The sequence below is a fragment of the Cyclopterus lumpus genome, chromosome 12, assembly GCF_009769545.1.
Source record: "Cyclopterus lumpus isolate fCycLum1 chromosome 12, fCycLum1.pri, whole genome shotgun sequence".
NCBI lineage: Eukaryota > Metazoa > Chordata > Actinopteri > Perciformes > Cyclopteridae > Cyclopterus > Cyclopterus lumpus.
The window spans coordinates 17587724-17606554 of record NC_046977.1 but is presented as its reverse complement, the minus strand read 5'-3'; the positions used below and the strand labels follow the sequence as shown (position 1 = coordinate 17606554).

At 43.4% G+C, this 18831-nt stretch overlaps 1 protein-coding gene across 2 annotated transcripts in view; it reads right to left on the bottom strand.

Moving 5' to 3' along the window:
• Positions 1-18831, bottom strand: part of lpar1 (lysophosphatidic acid receptor 1) — a 35805-nt gene that overhangs the window by 5537 nt on the left and 11437 nt on the right. For both annotated transcript variants that reach the window (XM_034547530.1, XM_034547531.1), the window contains one exon: positions 10894-11649. In XM_034547530.1, coding sequence (XP_034403421.1) covers positions 10894-11632 — 739 coding nt within the window. In that variant the 5' untranslated portion in view covers positions 11633-11649. The remainder of the gene's footprint in view (positions 1-10893; positions 11650-18831) is intronic.

Sequence of the window (18831 nt, the reverse complement as noted above, 5' to 3'; positions counted from 1 at the left end):
GCCTGACGAAACACTGAATGTGCAGCTAATGCCACAAAAATGTGACGTTGGCCTGACTTTCTTTTACCACGTACAGCACTGTATGTACAAAATCAGTGTATGTATTTTCTGAATTTGTATTTTCAGAGTTTGGACATTGCGGTAATGGGATTCTTGACTCGTAATGAATACAAATGTAAATCATGCATTTGAACGGTGGCGACTTGCTTTGGTCTTAGACTGACTCACCATGAGAGAAGTGATTCGCTGGGTCTTAAACTCGAGTACTGGTGACGTGATCAAACTGGCATGTCTTTTCAGTTTCACCTTGACATTTATACCGCGTCAAGTCGCACATGGGAGGCATCCCGCCACCTCCACCTTACACATGTCATGTTATTGTGACATCCTGGGTTTGAACCAGGCATCTCCTTGTCTCTCTTCGCCCTCTACTGAACCACAAAAAAAGTAAAGAAGCAGAAGATTTTGGCACTTAAAATGTACACAACCACTTATGGGATCCTAACATGCACATTAACATGAGCTAGTGTTGACACTCTACAACCACATCTCCATCGTCACTTAAGAACCGCACCATTAGTCTAGAAAATAAAAACACTCATGTCACTTTACAACCACATCTACAACTTATTAATGACACTTTTTGAGTACAAAGTACTTTTGTTGTACAGTGTTTTTAAGTACTTTGTTATTGCGGGTGCATTAGGTTACCGGTAATAGCACTTAAAGGCTAATTTCCAAATCATAAATATACTCAAATGCATGGTTATATTAAATAAATATCCTCCATTACCTTTAATTACCTTTAAATCGACGCACTCTTTCTCTATGTCAACACTTCCCATTATTCTCGTTTTTTGTGTTTTGGTTTTACACTCGTATATTTTCATGGGGAAAGTGGGAAATATGCCATTGATTCAACATGCCAGCACCAAAGAGATTTGAAAGTTAAATGGTGGTGGAGAAGTTGTGTAAGTGGAATAATTATAAATTGGTTGATCATCTGACGGGAGGGCGAAAAAACTATTATCATTTAACTACTTTAGGAAAGAAAGTAGAGACAGGGGGGCGGTGATATTGACAGTCAGGCCTGTTATCTGTTAGGGTTTTGCAGGCGGCAGCTGCAGCGAAGGCTTGACCTCACTTCTCAGCTATGCAGGCAGACTCTCCAGAGTTTGATACATTTCTGTAACTGTCTGAGCTCGTTGTCTGGAAGTTAAACATCTTTCTCTGAACGGGATTCAGCACAGAAAAAAAATAAAAACCGAGAAAGATACTTCTGAGAAGCATTATGATTGTTTATTATCATACCATGTTTCCTGCTTTTAGCATCACCGTCTCATTCTGATTTAGTGCCGTTGGAGACGCTCATGAAATCGAACCTAACCACAACACCAAAAACATTGCGAAATAATTCCTCTAGTTTCATATAACCTGCTGCTTCTTTAACTGTTTTGAATGGAGAGCAAAAGATGTATATTTACAGGTTGTTTCTCCTGACTTTTAACCCCTGGAGTGAGAAAGAAAACAGTATTTGTGTGAAGCTATGACCTGAGAGGTTTCACCCTCGGATCCTATCATTTCCTCTCTGGATCCAGGGGTATGCGGTTGATTGCGTTACACCCTCCATCACAAAACAATGCCCCCTTTACTTAAGCCAAAACAAAAAAAGTGCACGGTTTACCACATAGTGCAGGGTTACCCCCACAGAGGGGTAGTTTTGAACAAACAGATGGTTTGGCCCAAGTGAATCGGTTTGCCCCGTAAGGACTTGAAAATGCCCCACATGGAGGACAAAAGAGACGCGAGGAATGGAAATTCAGTGGAGGAGAGTAAATAAACACGGCTCCGGTGCTGGTCCGGGAAAACCTGGAAATGTATGGAAAGCTACGTTGGGTGTGGCCATAGCAAGACTGTCCTATTATATGTGTCCTCATGCAGCAACGTTCTCTTCAATTCATTAGATATTTGTTCTTAATTAGAGACAAAATACGAGAAGTCAAGTCCAGATGCACCATAAGTCCGAAAGATGATCACACATCAGATGTTGTGTGGACCATTGCTCATCATTAGCATAGGTAACGCCCCCTAAACACTATATCAGAGCAGCCCCTGTATATAATAAATAAATAAATATATAAAACCTGTGATAAGAACTGTTGCTTTACGGTCAAATAAACTTAAGCGCAGTAAACATTAGATGTTTGTAGAGCATGACAGAACAAATCAAAAAGAGCTATTTTATAAAATGTTTTTTCAGTCTTTAATTGGGATCAATGGTATTTATAAAATGTTTATTTTGTGTTTTCCTTGTGTTGGACGGTTGAGTTGGGATTCAAGAACTTAACTTAACGTTGTTGAATACCAAAAAACAATGGCTGTTGACAAAATAAGAACAAAAATATTATTGCATTTGTCCCGATGTGACATGATGTCCTTATGTCCTAATTTTGACATCCTGATTTTCGACAGTCAAAACTTTGACTTGGTTTCTCCTTTCTCTCTTTTACCAGGAATACTATTTTTCATTATCATCCCAAGCTGTGTTTAGTTTTTTTTCTTTTTCCCTTGTGGAAATGGGCTTCCATAAGAGAGAGAACAGAGCGCTAAGGGAAAAGAAATAAGGAAATAATGGAGACCAGACAACAGCAATGAACTCAACACTCCCACACACACACACACACACACACACACACACATGCAAAAGTGCGGGTAGACATGGAGAAACACTCATGTGTGGAGACACATACGCACTTGATAACGCTCACTTACATAACTGCACATGGCTACAAGGCTTGTCCAAGACGGGCACTCGTTGAGAAAGCACTCTACGGTTCTACGGCTAACCCGATTACGGAGGTTTTTTTCTTTTGTCTGAGCACTGATATTGGTCTTCTGTCCTAATGGCCGTCGAGTTTCCCGCGGGGAGGAATGCATCATTAGGAGGTTCAGGACGTTGTTCACCAATGTCGCTGTCTGCGGCAGCTTGTTGCGCCGTCCTCATGTCACATGAAATGCGCCGCAGAATTCCATAAACACGGGGTTAAATGGCTTAAAGGATCAACGCTGGTAATGAACATTATGTCATCTAGCTTTGTCAAATTTACACTGTGGGTGGGGTCGGGGGTGCGGTTTCCACATAACACGCTCTCGACAACTGACATACATTGTTTTTCTTTTTTAATGACCACAGTTGTTCCCTTAACTTAAGGGTGTAACTTAAGTGTTTACTCTCATGATCATGTAGTCATATCTAAACCTTAAACCGCAATGTTTCCCTAACTTCATCAAAGTAGTCATTTTAATCCCAACACGCAGATCTGGTTGTCTAATTTTAGGACTTGTTGGGGAGACTACGTGTTCTGGAACATCCTCCAATCGTAGCTTGCTAACTTAAACGATTTAAAAGAGGCGTACATCGTAGGTGACCGAAGGGGGAGCTGCTCGTCGTGCTAGTCCTTTTGTCAGAACTTCATCAGTCGTCTTCGTCGATGACGAGAAAAACAGGTGATCGTGGTCGTGTAAAAGCACATAGCTAAGGTTAGGGAAACATCGCGGTCACGGGAAGCTTTGATTAGTTACGGCACTACCGTGGTTATTCTAACCGAAGCGACCTAAACCTAATTAAGTATTTCCTGTGAATAGAGAAGTTTATTTAAAAAAATACTGAGCGGAAATTGACACGCTTTGCTGGAAAGCACAAAAACACAAGATGTCAAACGTACCGTTGTATGAAGATACGTTGCGTAGTTATGTCTTTTAGGAGCACTGGGAGGTTGCCACGGCATTTTATTAATTTCTTTGATGGAACGGAATAGGGAGAGAAGAAAACATATGACTGGCTGAAGCTTCATCGCACTGCTTGACCGCCAGCTCAACTCTGACTTGAGGCACGATATGCCACGTCCTTGTGCGACGACGTCATTGGCTCCTATTGGAAATGACTACGGGCCTCGCGGTGTGAACACAGCATTGCAATAAAACTTACTTCATATTAAGTTGAAATCGTCCTCAAATTGTCAGCAATAATGTCAACACTTCCGTATATCGAGAGAAAGAATGGCCCAACCTTTAACTGTGAGCTCCTCTTCTCTGGGCTGGGCTCCACATTCTGCTACCTGGGATCCTCATGCCTTCCAATCGCAATATTTCTCACACGTCTTCACGTCGGCTTAAGTGTCCACTAATGTTCAATCCTCTCAGGCCTCTAAATATGATTAAACACCCACTATTGAATTACTGCTCTCATTCTCCTGTGTGTCTCACTGCCTTTCAGCCCAGCACTCTCTCTCTCTCAATAACTTATCTCTCCTTTCTTAAGCGCTTCACCCCTTTCTGTCTCCAAATTGTCTTCCTCTCTTCGCCCATCCCTCTATCATATTTCCGACCATCGTCTGCAACCGTGACCGCGATCCGGCTGAAATGAGACTGAAGTCATTATTCTGAAATGGCCCGGTTGCTTCCCGTTTGTCCGTGAGGGGATTTATTTTTTCCCACATCACCAACTTCCAAACACAAACAAAACACATACACACACACCACACACACACACACACACACACACACTGGGGATTAGATAGATGAAACCCATTCAGCAGCTGAGAGTATACAATTATTGATAAAGAGGCTCGTGGTGGACACTAGATATGGAGTCTGGTGATGGTGGTCGTCACGGTGATCTAATGGGTCGAGTAGCATGCTTTCGACTGGAAGTACAGTGAGGTCTTTGAAGCGGCCATGAAGATGTTTTTTTCCTGTTAGGCTGTCACAAACGGGGCTGGGAGATATCTGCAGAGTTGTTGATCAGCAGCGGTGACTCACTCCTCTCTACCTCACTTCTTCCTCTTCTTCTCAAACTGTGTGGGAAGACAAATGTCGGCTGTAAAAAGGAAACACCCTGGGACTGTTCTGTTCTGTAGTGGTTTAGATCAAATCCAGATTGTTAGCCACAGTCACAAAGTTCTGAGTCCAATTCTCTCAGCACCTTCAGTTCTTGAACTTTTACAATGATACCATCCAGTCATTTAACCATTTCAACTTATCACGAACACTAAATACTGGCTTCAGTCTCTGAACGCAGATGTTTTCTCATTTTAAAATCGACTCTCTTCTGCCCCAAAGCAAATTCCTTCCAATAGCTGCTATTGGTTGATGCCGCCACATCTTTTTATAATCTTGTATTATCCTAGAGTTGATCTAGCTGACACTAGATCAACTAGTGTCATCTAGTTGTTAATGGCGGGCCTACCAATCCAGTCAATGTGCGGCGCCGGGCGTTTGAGGACACTCTGGATGTTTGAGCGCCGCTTGCCAGAAAGGAACAACTGGCTCGGCAGGAACAGGATTCCCCCGGACAGACGCTGGCATTGGGAGCGACTAGAAAAGCTTGCATTCTTGCGTAATACGCTTCACACAAACACACAGGGGACATCGCGAGGATCACGTCTGTGTGTGTCAATTTGAAATCCGGCCATGAAAAAGCCCTGAATGCTTCTATAACATTGATTGGTTATACGTTGTGGGTTTCAGTCAGCGATGTGGCATCTGTGTGCATGTGTTCGGGACGATGGTATGTGTTGGCGCTCCGCGCTGTCTGACGATGCAGGCGCGTCCAGCGCCAATGGGCTTTGACATAATCAAATCATTCACAGACATGAGCCAGCACCGGACGCACAGGGAGCAAGTGGATTTGTGAATGCAGTCGACTCATCGATGAGTGATGGAGAGAATCTCTGTTGTCATTCAAACATTATCTTCTTTTCGTTTTCCGACTAAGACGTGAGATATGCCAATATTATTCAGGCTTTTGGAACATTCTTTGGACAGTGCATACAGCGCATTCAGAATATGCACCTCTGTGGGCACCTACTACAGTTTACGACACACAGCCTCCTGTTTATGGCCAACTACCAACAGTTCACATCTCTGGTCGGACAAACATACATACTTGGAACAGTATGAAATCATAGGCGGAAATGTGCATTGTGTCACATGCATGTGTGTTTTTTATATGCGTGCACAACAACACACAGCAGTTTGTGGAATATATGCTCATTAGCACTACTAGTGGTGGAAAAACTCCTTTAACTACCTTTAACTTACTGTTTTACGTGTGTGTGCTTATATTCTATGTATCTGTGTGTGTGTGTGTGTGTGTGTGTGTGTGTGTCCCTATCTCTCTTTGGAAAAATGACTTTTCTTTTTCAACAAGCCAGATTCTGGTTTAGTTTTCCCATCGTTTGACTAAGTGAGTAACGTTACGAGGACGGAGCCAATCTCTTGTCCCACTGTTCTTCTGGGGTTAACGAGAGTGTGAGAAAAGTCTCTGTGTATACTGTGCTTATGAATGTGCGAGAGTGCGTGCAACCAACTTTCCATCTCGTTCGGTCCTTCCAGGAAAATAAATGACCCATGGCTGGTTTTACAGCCTCCTGAGAGGGGCAAGTGGACAGAGGGCAGCAGGCAGCAGGGGAGCACTTATCGTCATGTGGTCGGCAGCTGGGCGACGCTGGACGCTGTGGGCTCCACTTCCTCGTCAAGCAGCAAAGGCTGAACCCAGCAAAGACTGAACAGGCAACTCTAACCCCGCGAGAGACATGGCTACCTTTCTTTGTTTGACTTTGGACAGTGTAAGACCAAAAGAGGCAAAGAGGGATTCTCTTTTTTGTTCAAATCAAACAGGAAATCAAGTGTCCAAGAGAGTAGAATGAGTGATTGTACTGTTCATCCAATGGAAAACAGGAAACTACCTTCTATTGGAACACCGAAAAAGAAAAACTGCTTTTTTCTCTCCTCCTCTGTGCTCAAGAATGACCTCACTCAGAAACAGCAGTGTATTTCTGACTGGACCAAAACCCATCACACCCTCGCTCAAAAGACTTCACTTTTCCAGTCGTTTGACATCGTTATTTTTCTTTTATGGGAATTCAAAACAATAAGGATTCAAATGAATAATGCTGTGATTTATTGAACTATTGAACCGCAGTAAAACTGTTCACACCAGAGGCAGACGAATGCTTTTGAGTTATTTTGAAATGACGTGTTTTCCCCGTTACGTGTTTTCTCTACTTAATCAGTTTGCAAACTTATTTTAAGTCCAATATTTTATTCGAAAACCTAACTAAGTGGTTTTGTTGCCTAAACCTAAAGGTCTTACGTGTGACAGCACATTTACTGCGACCGTAGTGGAGCGCCACCGTTTGGCAAGCACCCTGATGTGATGAGAATGTGGGATACACTTTGCTACTTTACATTACTGAAAGAGGTTTTTGTGTGTTCTTTTCATACTGGTCCGTTGCAGGGGAAATAATAAAAGAGGTATCAGTCAAGCACCCTTGGATTTAAATGGTTGAACTTTCCTTTAACCTCAGCAGTCGGCTGTAACCTTTCAGGGACGAAACCAAATAGCACCAATAGTTCATTCACTCGGAGTCAGTGATTTCACTTCTTGAATGTTACATCCTGACGGTTTCAGATCCACATCTAGACCTCTTGACCCCAGGTTGGTCCTTCATTGGTAGAACCTCATATTGAGCAATTCCAGAGAGAGAGGTATTTTGTTTCATTTCAAAGGAATCCAATGCTATTTCGAGATATGGGTCTGTGGAACGTGCTATCTTTTCGGGGGGATATTTTCAAGTGTTATTGGATGACTCAGACTTTCCTCTGGAGTGGTAAATAAAACACTGACTACATAAGTGAGGAGCATCTGCAATGACAGGACGACTTTCAAACCGATAAAAGTAATCCACTACTAAGAGTAATTGACTTCATGTCCAGCCTATTACCTCGTAGCCTTTAGAAGGCATGGAACTGCAGATGAGTTAAACAAGCAGAAACAAACAAGGCATGTCCACGCAGCAGAACACACCTTCCAGTTTTAAACATGCCGTAGACTGCTGCTGTCCACCTGCTTTGAATTAAGTGCGTAGTAAAGACAACAGAGGCAACAGGATGAGATAACAGAGCGCACAACAGGCAAATCACACACAATCCTTTGGTATGTTTTGTCTGGGACCAACACTTCCTGGCTTCCAGGCAGTAACAAGTCTTTTTCCCACAGTTCACACTCCAACGTACTTCACACACGACTAGGTTGGTGTGCTACTGTGCTGTAATGCAAAGAACAAAATGCCTCTATTCATTACACACCACTGAAGAGGCCTGGAGACTTGGAAACGTTCCTAGACTTGAATGGATGGACATAAAACTGTCAGACTGCACACTCAGCTCAAACATAAAACAGGTACTGCAGCATCAGTAGAAAGCATTGTCAATGTGTTTACCGCCACTACTCAACTGGACCATACAGTACATTAAAGGACAATTCCAAATAATTACAATTTGCTTCTTATTTTCACAAGTTTGGACCTTATTTATTTTCTCCCAGGGAGCTGTGCTGTCCTTGTAAAGCCTGGTTTCACAGGGTGCCCTTAAATCGCCCTACAAGACTGAATCTAACTGATACGTTTTTTTTTATCAGCTGTAAACAGGTGATAACTGCGGATTAGCTGTGAATATTTCACAATTGCAGACATGCACTGGCAGGCTATTTGTAAATGATGCTGGAAACTAGGAGGAGTTTTAGCAGTTTTCTCAGTTATCAGTTTGCGTTCAGCATAAATCTGATAGTAATCTTAAGAGGGACATGACAGGCTCATCTTCAGGTTCATATTTGTATTTTGGGTTTCTACTAGAACATGTTTACATGCTTAAATGTAAAAAAAAAACCACTTGATTTGTCTCATACTGTCTTAATATATCCAATACGGGTATATTAAGACACCCTCCAACTGAAACGCTCCGTTTGAGCGCCTGTCTCTTTAAGAACCCCTTATTAAAAAGCCTAGTCTGCTCTGATTGGCTTGTGCGAAAAAGAAAATATGGTACTAGGTATCGTTTTCAAGTCGTGGAGGGGGAACAACAATGTGATTTCTTGTTGAATCACATGCTGCCTGATTGAACGGAATGATTGTTTTATTTCTCAGTTCGGTGGGTGGTAGGCACTCCAGATACACAATTGTTTGTGCACAAGCACTGAACAAGTGTTCCGTAAAATGTCCCGTTTAATATAGAGCATTGCATCTGTGACAAGCCTTCTCAATAGGCTCGTTCGTTAGAGCTGCGCCTCGCCTGGAATCCAGACAATTGTAGTTGTTGGATGTCATATTTATTTACACATACATTTATATAAATACATATATGTGAAGATAGTTGTCATTTCTCTATACATTATTTATTTACAGATGCTAAATAAATAACCTTATACATTATTAGTATTATTATTATTAACACCCACATATTTGCACTACATGAGACAAATAGCGAACAATCGAATGTTAAAATAAGGATTTTCTACATGTGGTGTTTGCTGTCAGATCTAAGAGCCAATCAGCTCTCTGATGTGGCGACAGCCAGGCGTTTCCCATCATGCACTGGGCCACGCAGTCGATGGAGAGCTCCTGCGGCGCCTGGCTCTAAAACCGACGGCCGCCTCGCTCTCGTGAGAGTATCGTTGACCATGTGTGCATGACGTCAGAGCAAGTCGGGAGCAAGTCGGACACAAATCTAACCAGCATGCATTGCGCGCCGATCGCCGCCGATCGAATCTGCGCAGAACTGGCTCATCTCGAACGAGCCTAATGAGTGTTAGTTGCATGGACAAAATCTACGACTAAATATGACTGAGACGAGGCGATAACCAGACGTCACCGATGTCATTAAACACAAACTATGTCAACGCGCAATATTGTTGACGAGAACATTGGAAAACTTGACCGAAATTTCTCATTATTTCCATGAAGAAAAAAACTGAATGCAAGTTTGCCGCTAACTGAAGGTCCTTCTCCGGAGCTTTCGCTGGCTACCGACAGCAGACCAGGAGCACGGTCGAGTAATGTCGACTATTTAATTAGCAATGTTTACTTACTTAAATTGTTAACTTTACAAAGACAACAACCGGGCTTGGGGGATAGAAAGAAGGAGATATTAACTGAAATGTTCACTATAATCTGATGACTAAAAAAGACTAAACTCAACAGTTTTCATTGACTAAATCTATACTAAAATGGTTACATTTTCTTTGACTGAGAAAAAAACAAAATGACTTTTAGTCAACTATAAACAAAACAGGATATAGTAATGGGCAGTCGTCACATTTATTAAGCATGAAGTCTAACTGTACTGTACACTGTCCATGAGACATGTTGTGTAGTCTGGGGTTAAGACATTTAAAGACACGTTTGGGGGGATGTCGTGAAGACGATCTTCGAGCACTTTTCTCATGTTACTCTAAATCTTTCCTCAATGTTTGTATTTTCCCACCAAATTTGCAGAAGTGGCCATCTGTTCCATCTCCACTTTCATTTTCTTCAGGAAATAAAGAAAGAGATTTTGCTTTGTTCTTTGCATTCAAACAGGCTGTGAAAGCAGCCGTGCTGACATCCTCCATCCACTGAGGGCCTAAATCTGCTCTGAATAAAGTCAACATACCACATCTGTCAATGTGCTATGCAGCAATATTTATATCCACTCCACCCTGAATTCCACTGCATCCAGTATAGCATAGACACTCACGGTCGCCTTTGGCCTCAACAAACCTGAAACGCAACAAACATTCTTCCTAAAACTGCTTGTTTACAATCACAGCGCATGAATGGGATTCCTAAAGGGACGACGGCGTTGGCCGAGATGATGTATTTGAGGCCTACAGTCGTGCAAGGCAGACACTTGTCCTGAATGCTGCGGCCTCACAGATGGATCAACAGAGTCATTGTTCTGCTGCTGCTGCTGCAGACTTCAAATGTTGCATCCACCGCTACAGAGATGTCGTACACAGTAGATGTAGCTTGCTAGATAAAGATGGATGCAGTATAAATGGAGTAGATAACTTACCCAACACAATCACCACGGTTTTCAGGAGAGACATCATGGTATCTCGGTTGCGCCGTGGCCCGGAGCTGTGCCGCGACATCCTCATGGTCCTCTGGCGCACATAGACAAAGATGTGGGCATAGAGCGTCACCATGACAACGAAGGTCACGAGGTTAAACACCGCCCAGAAGACCAGGTAGGAGTTGCTGTAAAGCGGCGCCATGTTGGAGCAGTTCTCGAGACTACAGATGCAGTTCCAGCCCACGCTGGGGATGGCCCCCATGGCGATGGACATGGTCCAGATTATGACGATCACCACCACCACGCGGCGGTTGCTCATGCGTGTGTGCAGCTGCATTCGGAACACGGTGATGTGGCGCTCGATGGCGATGGCGAGCAGGTTGGCCACGGAGGCCGTCAGGCTGGTGTCGATCAAGCCCTGGCGCAGCAGCCACGTGGACACGGTCAGGCGCCTGGTGTTCGGCCCCGTGTTGAACATCAAGTAGAAGTAGGCCAGTCCGGCGAAGAAGTCAGCAGCCGCCAGGTTGGCCATCAGGTAGTAGATGGGGAAGTGAAATCTCCTGTTGACGTAGATGGCGATCATCACCAGGAGGTTGGCGAGCATGATGAAGATGCACACGGTGATGCCCAGGCCCATCACCAGCCTGCTGACGGTGTTCCAGTCGGTGGCGAGGTACTTGCCACTGTGGTTGTAGAAGAAGGCGATGGTCTCGTTGTAGTAGCACTGGTCCTTCTCCATGGTGGCAGTGGTTCTTTCTGAAGGGAGGAAATTAATTTGACATGTTAGGAACGATTTATGTGTAAATGACGGATGATTTTATGATAATAATTCTAATTTTTCACATGCACTGTTCTATAACAGTGCTCATTATCTCAAGACAATGCCCACGGATAAACAATACCACGGAGAGGTATGCGGTAAAATGATTTCTAGATTTCTCTCCGCCGATTTGAAGATCACAAAAGATCGATTGGTAAAAAGTAGCATGAAAAAAGGTTTTTCAGAAATGAGTTGAGGACACTTAAACAACATCCGTCTACACTAAACAGGAACGTGTCCTACGCTCCTGTCAAGAATGAGTTCATCCATACTTTCTTGGAAAAACGTATATATTCCTCTTTCATAACCCTCGACACACAGCAGCGCTTTAGGAAACATGTGGACTTAAGCCGCTTCCTGAAACATGGAAAAAGACCCCCCCACCCCCACACACACACTTTGGATTTGTCGTTGTGTGTGCGCCGTAATGAGCATTTCACAAACAGGAAAACAGCCCTCGTTAAGACGTGAGCAGCAGCTCTATCAGAGCAAACAAACCTTATTGAGAAACAAAACTCCTATTGTCTGCAGTTGCAGGCGTGATGTGTGTGCGTCTGCGTGCATGCCTGCTATGTGTGCGCAGCTGTGTGCGTTTATGCCTGCTGTGTGAATAAACCTGTGACTTTTACGAATGTTCCTGCTTAAAACGCTCACAAGTGTGTGTGTGTGTGTGTGTGTGTGTGTGTGTGTGTGCGTGTGCGTGTGCACGCGCGTGTGTGTGTAATAAGCTCCAGTCCCCACACAGATGCTGGCTCGTCCGTCTCATGCACCCCGGACCGGAAACAGGACCTCAGGGCTAAAGTAGGGGACAGTGTGTGTGTGTGTGTGTGTGTGTGTGTGTGTGTAAGACAGACGAATGGAGTGAGGAGGCTAGTGGGACGAGGAATGAAAGGACGAGTATTACAAGCTCTACAAACAGGCCGGTGTTTTAGTGGAAACACGTCTCTCTTCAGACCTCTGTTGTTGTCTCTCTGCAGTGACACAGCAAAGAAAATCTCAGCTCTGTCAAAGCTGAATTTAATTTTTTTTAAACCCTTGGATCCACAATCACAACCATCCCCTCTCGAAGATTCAGCTATCAAAGCTGAAGTTTGGCCCAAAACAATGTTTTCGCTCCTAAAGCTCTAAATCTAGCTGGTATAGAGCTTACTTTTTTAATCGTCATGATATACAAGGCATACTCAATGTAATGGGTGAGTTTTGCCGGTAGCAATGACCCATAACTCAGGTCCTGACTGTTTCTTTTCACCTCGACCCAAGCCAAAAGCAAGACTGTGCATGAACTATACAGTAGACCGGCTCAGAATGTTGGCGGCGCACAACATCTGCATGACCCTTAGCCGAGGCGGGCGTGTATTAGGCATGGCCGTGCACCAGGAACAGTATAAAGGAAGTCATAATCAATTAAATAAACGCTTTTCTGGCCTCCGTTTACATGTCCAATTTCCTGCGTCGGGGGCCGATAAGGGACTCCGTCTGCAGCCATGTTTGCTTGGAGTGGCTGTAAAGTGTTATTTCATTCACTAAAATCATCGCGATGCAGCGCTGCTCCAGGCAAGCAGGATGTATCTGTTTCTTTTCTGCTCGTTGGTTTCTCAGGAGAAACACGAAGAAACAAACACTGGCCACTGGTCATTATAACAAGGCCACGTTCATTCATGACATGTTTTACTCTATCTTTAGTTTAAATTATTATTTGTTTTACTCTGGACCATTCAGAAGGATTCAGGCTCATTTAAAAAGGATAGTTTCCCAAAGCTCATATGTATATTGAAACTGTTTTTTGTTTGCTGTTAACATTTCTTCCATTCAAACTGTCCATAAAAGGATCCTCTACCAATGTGCTGATAATGTACGGACACAATTCACAGTCCTCTTCTGTCTCATTCAGTTCACAAGGCTCAGTTCTGCAGTTAATATGAGGCTTCAGAAGTCAAAGTTAGCCAATGTGTGCCAGAGAATGACGCTATCGCCTGTAAAAAGCACTATTTACATCCATCCATCCATCCATTATCACCCGCTTATCCGGGGTCGGGTCGCGGTGGCAGCAGGTTCAGCAGGCCGACCCAGGCCTCCCTCTCAACCGCAGCACTTTCCAGCTCATTCTGGGGGATCCCGAGGCGTTCCAAGGCCAGCCGGGAGATATAATCCCTCCAGCGTGTCCTCGGTCTTCCCCGGGGCCTCCTACCAGTTGGACGTGCCCGGAAAACCTCTAATGGGAGGCGTCCAGGAGGCATCCTGACTAGATGCCCGAACCACCTCAGCTGACTCCTTTCGACACGAAGGAGCAGCGACTCGACTCCAAGCTCCCCCCTGATGTCCGAGCTCCTTACCCTATCTCTAAGGCTGAGCCCGGCCACCCTACGGAGGAAGCTCATTTCGGCCGCTTGTATCCGAGATCTCGTTCTTTCGGTCACGACCCAGAGTTCGTGACCATAGGTGAGGGTTGGAACGTAGACCGACCAGTAAATGGAGAGCTTTGCCTTCCGGCTCAGCTCCCTCTTCACTAAGACGGACCGGTACAGCGCCTGTTTTACTGCTGCAGCCGCACCGATCCGCCTGTCGATCTCCCGCTCCACCTTACCCTCACTCGTGAACAAGACCCCGAGATACTTGAACTCCTTCGCTTGGGGTAGGCAGTTTGCCCCCACCTGGAGGGAGCAATCCGCCGGTTTCCGGCAGAGCACCATGGCCTCAGATTTGGAGGTGCTAACTCTCATCCCTGCCGCTTCGCACTCGGCTGCAAAACGCCCCAGTGAATGCTGGAGGTCACAGTCCGAGGATGAGGTTTCATAACCCCTAGACTATTTACATGTCTAGGGGTTATGAAAAAGCAATATGTTTAGAAACAGCAGGTCTTAAAAATCCAATTGCCAAATCAAATTGTTCACAGGATGTTCAACCTTTTTTCTTTCTTCATAGAGCGTGTAATACTTGACACGGCTTGTACAAAGCCAATGGAGGTATGAGTTGATCCATAATTACAAGCCCTCCTCAAATTGTGGAGGTTGGTGGATGTCTTTTGGCCGGTTACACTTGTTGTCTTTTTTTAATCTTCACAGTTCATTTAGTTGGTTTACGTGAGTATAAACAAAGCTTTGCATAAATTCAGATATGAGTATATGTGTCCATGTAACGAGGGCGGTGGATCTTTTAATGGGAGGTATGAACGGGAGTATTGCTTTCAGACAGACGTGAATATTTTTGTTCAACCCATCTTTGAATGATCAGACAGCACATAACAACAAGAGGGACCCTTAATGGGCACTGCATGCCTTTCATGTATATTAACACTATAAATAAACTTTCAATACAAATCCTTATGACTCATTTTGACTGAGCGGTCAATATGACCCTGAACAGCACATGTGTCTCATCTCTGTTTATCACCCCATGAAAAAAAGAAAATGAAAAAATGAAAATTAAATTTTGGAGAAAATACATGTTATGGTAGAGTTTTCCAATGTACCTAAAAAATAGTTTGAACATGTATTTTTCAGGAAAACGAGTGAGTTATCATAAATGAACTCTGATCTATGGAGGAGTGAATAACTCCATTCCATTAAAAACTGATTGAATTGTTAGTAATGGTGTTGGCCATGAGGTACAAACTATATTTATTAGGATTTTTTGGTTTCTGACAACTTTTGGATGATTCAACATGCACCGGGTCACATCATTGCTGTACCTAAGAAACAAACTTATCAAGAGGGTTAAGGTCGGGAAGCAGCTCAAGGTCAACGCTCTGGAAAAGCAACTGCTCAATGTGTTGATGCTGCGCTGGAAGCAGCCAGCCTGTTCGTGACTTGTTGTTTCCCCTTGTGGTGTCCGCGGTGAGCTTGTGATTTACTTAAATACATTATCAAGCACGCGTGTACTTCTGAGCTTTTTGAACGGCGCTTTTCAATCAGAGAAAGCCGAGCACTCAGAGGCGCTGAGTGACGGGATGGCTCGGCGACGAGGGAGTCTCTTCGACAATAACCACCGCAGATGGAAAAGCCCATTTATCCTGCTTGTCATCTGCAGTTTATGGCCATTAGTCGTCTGGAGGGAGCAGCCACCGGGGCATTGGGGGCTTGAGGCCAGCCGTCAGTACTAGAAAGTGCAGGAAGTGTCAGTCGCCTCTCAGCAGACATTCCCAACACTTTCATCATCCTGTTATTGTGTGTGTGTGTGTGTGTGTGTGTGTGTTTGCAACAGATGGTGGGTGGGTCTTGAAAAAGGGAACGATTGAGCAAGAAAGAGGACTTGGAACGAGGGGATTTGGGATTGTTCCTGCACCTGGGTGTGTACGTACGTATATATGTGCTCTATAAAAGAGAGAGTTTGACACACACTTTTTTTGTGCGTGTGTGTGCGTGTGTTTGAGCGGGAGAGGAATGTTCGGGAGTGTGTGTGTGTGTGTACAATGTGTTGAACCCCGGGTTAAAGACGGAGAACAAAACACTCGCTGTGCCCGAGTGTGTGTGTCGACACACTCTCTTCATGCTTGTTAGCAATGTGTGACACAGTCTGGCTGTGTAGAGAGAGAGAGAGAAGAAAGTGTGTCTGTGTGTGTGTGTGTGTATGTGAGTCTAACAGGCTATGAAAGGACCACCCTGCAATCCACACAAGTGAGGTCATAACTCAAGCATCAGAGCTGCATCTGTATATTCATAACGTGCCCCCAATCCACACACACACAATTCATTATTGTAGTCTCTCTTTTACCGTTACAATCACACACACTCATACAGTGATCTTCAATATGTTTTAATGCCCATAAAACTGTGCTCATTAAACCCCACACTGCTCGTTGAAGATGAGATCGCACTCTCATTGAAATCAAAACATTTATGTTTATTTCATGATTAGGAATATTATCTTGTGGGTAAAGATTTTTGGCTTCATGTCCGTCTTTTAGATTTTGATACGCATGGACATTCTGGCCTGACAGTGGTGCCGAGGAGGCCACAGCTATATTGAAGGAACTGTGTGTGGCATTTAAGAGGGATCTATATTAATCATAATATTAAGTGGAGGACTTGTTGCATCACACAAACACTTACAGACGGAAGCAAAAATATCCTTTGTTGATCCAAACTCTATTTTCCATTTTAATCTAAGATCCAGAAGTGGGCCTATCACTTATTGCTCTCCCTCACAAACATTGTTATCAAGCATCTTCAATTGAATCTATATTTCATTTAGTTTATACTTCCTGCCGCCTGTAAGAAATATGTGTAATTCTGTGTTTTAGAAATAAATATATGTTTTAAGAGTGTACTGTAGGTCTAAAGGTCCTTTGTGTTTTTTAGGTTTTTAGACATTTGTGAGACATTGCTATAACATTTTGACTGCGTTATATGAATTTTAGGATTTCATAGATATGTGAGGAGATGTCACAGTTTGACGCTGGTCGCTTGTCATGTAACTTTATCTCTGATGACTTTGCTTCTGTCATTTTTCAAGAGGCGTCATCACTGTGCAGTCGTGACAGTGAGGCCAGGTGGCCGACAACGTTTTGTCTTAGATTGGGTTTCTCACCATTGTGAGCGACCCGTCCTCTGGTGGATACTCTGCATGTAAGTTTAGAGTTTGAGTTATCGTTGGTCCAAGATGAAGAGATGCTGAGATGAACTGGCTGGGTCAGCCACTGAACCCAAGTCTGCTTCCAGTTTCTCAACCATCAATCATCCCGCCTTGGATTTGTTATTGTTGCAGTGCAGTCAAAAGCTTTATGGGGAACACCACTGAATTACATGTTTGACATATTATTCCTATGCAGAGAGAACGTTTAGTCTGCATCCCAGAACATTTATTAGTATGTCAGACTATAATGCGGATGTATAGTTCAAAGGGGTTATGGTGATATTCTCTATGGAGGACATAATACATCCTCTGGCTTTGGAAAATATGCTGATTTGGATGTGGATATGGCGAAAAATGCTAATGTTTTATAACCCAGGAAGGAGCCCTGTAGTTCATTAGAAGGAAATATTGGCTCTGTGGTTTTCTGGCTATGTATGAATTATTCATTTATGAAAATTATTCATTTTTATAAAGAGAGAGTTATTATAGATATGCATAAATTGTCATATTGAAGAATGATTCCAGTGTTCACATCTGGGGCAGAATAATGGTGATTTGCGAAGATGTAAAACTATGCGTATGAAACAAATCAATCAAGTTTTGGCAGTGCAGCATTTGTCAAACCAGACTTTGATTTTGATTTTCTCTGAAGCCTAGAAGCTAAGAAAATATTTTTCAAATAGTTACCATATTATAGCTTATTACCAAATAAGGTATGTTTTTTAAATCTCCAAAGTTATATCCATCAATCAGAGCTACCAAAAACTCTGATTGGTCAACAAGTAAGGATCACAGCTCAAGGCATCTGGAATAGATATTGAACGTCTAACAACCACTATAACGATTTTTAACACAATTTATTTATTATTTACAAAAAGACACAGCAACTGGATAACAAAGCTCATGAAGGGGATATGATCACACCGGCTAAACGATTAGCTTCTCAGCTAAACTAAGCTAACTTAATTAAGTATCTGTCGTTTATTATTATACTTTTACCTGAAGCCTACAATAAAGTAAACCAGAAGTTATATATTACTGTATCTGTATTTCAGTGTTGTACGGGACATTGAGAAGGTTGACTATGTTGTGGCAACATGGGTATTATACGAACGACAAGTAAAACTGAGAGGACATACATCAGAACTTTCCAAAACGTCTTCCATCTCCCTCACTTGTCCTCCGTTCCAACTGTCATCATTCTTCATTTCTTTTGCTTTCTTTCTCCTCGGACCCTCCATCCTGTTTCCTTGCTTCCTAAGCTCTGCTTCAATATCTTCCCACTGGCTATTTCCTCCTTTTCCTGCCTGCCCATTCCTTTTCTCCTCTCTCCGTTTCACCTGACAATCCTTGTGCCTCAGCCCTCAGCTCTCAACGTTTCTTTTCTTTTCTCTCCTCTTAACTCTTTTCCACACTCCTTCATTTCTTCCTCCCTGCCTCGCTTCGACTCATCCACTATCACCTCTCTTTTCCTCTGCTTTCCTCTCCTTTCTCCCCCTCTCCATCTCAATCCTCCTTCTCAACATCCACCCTACTCCCCCTCTGCC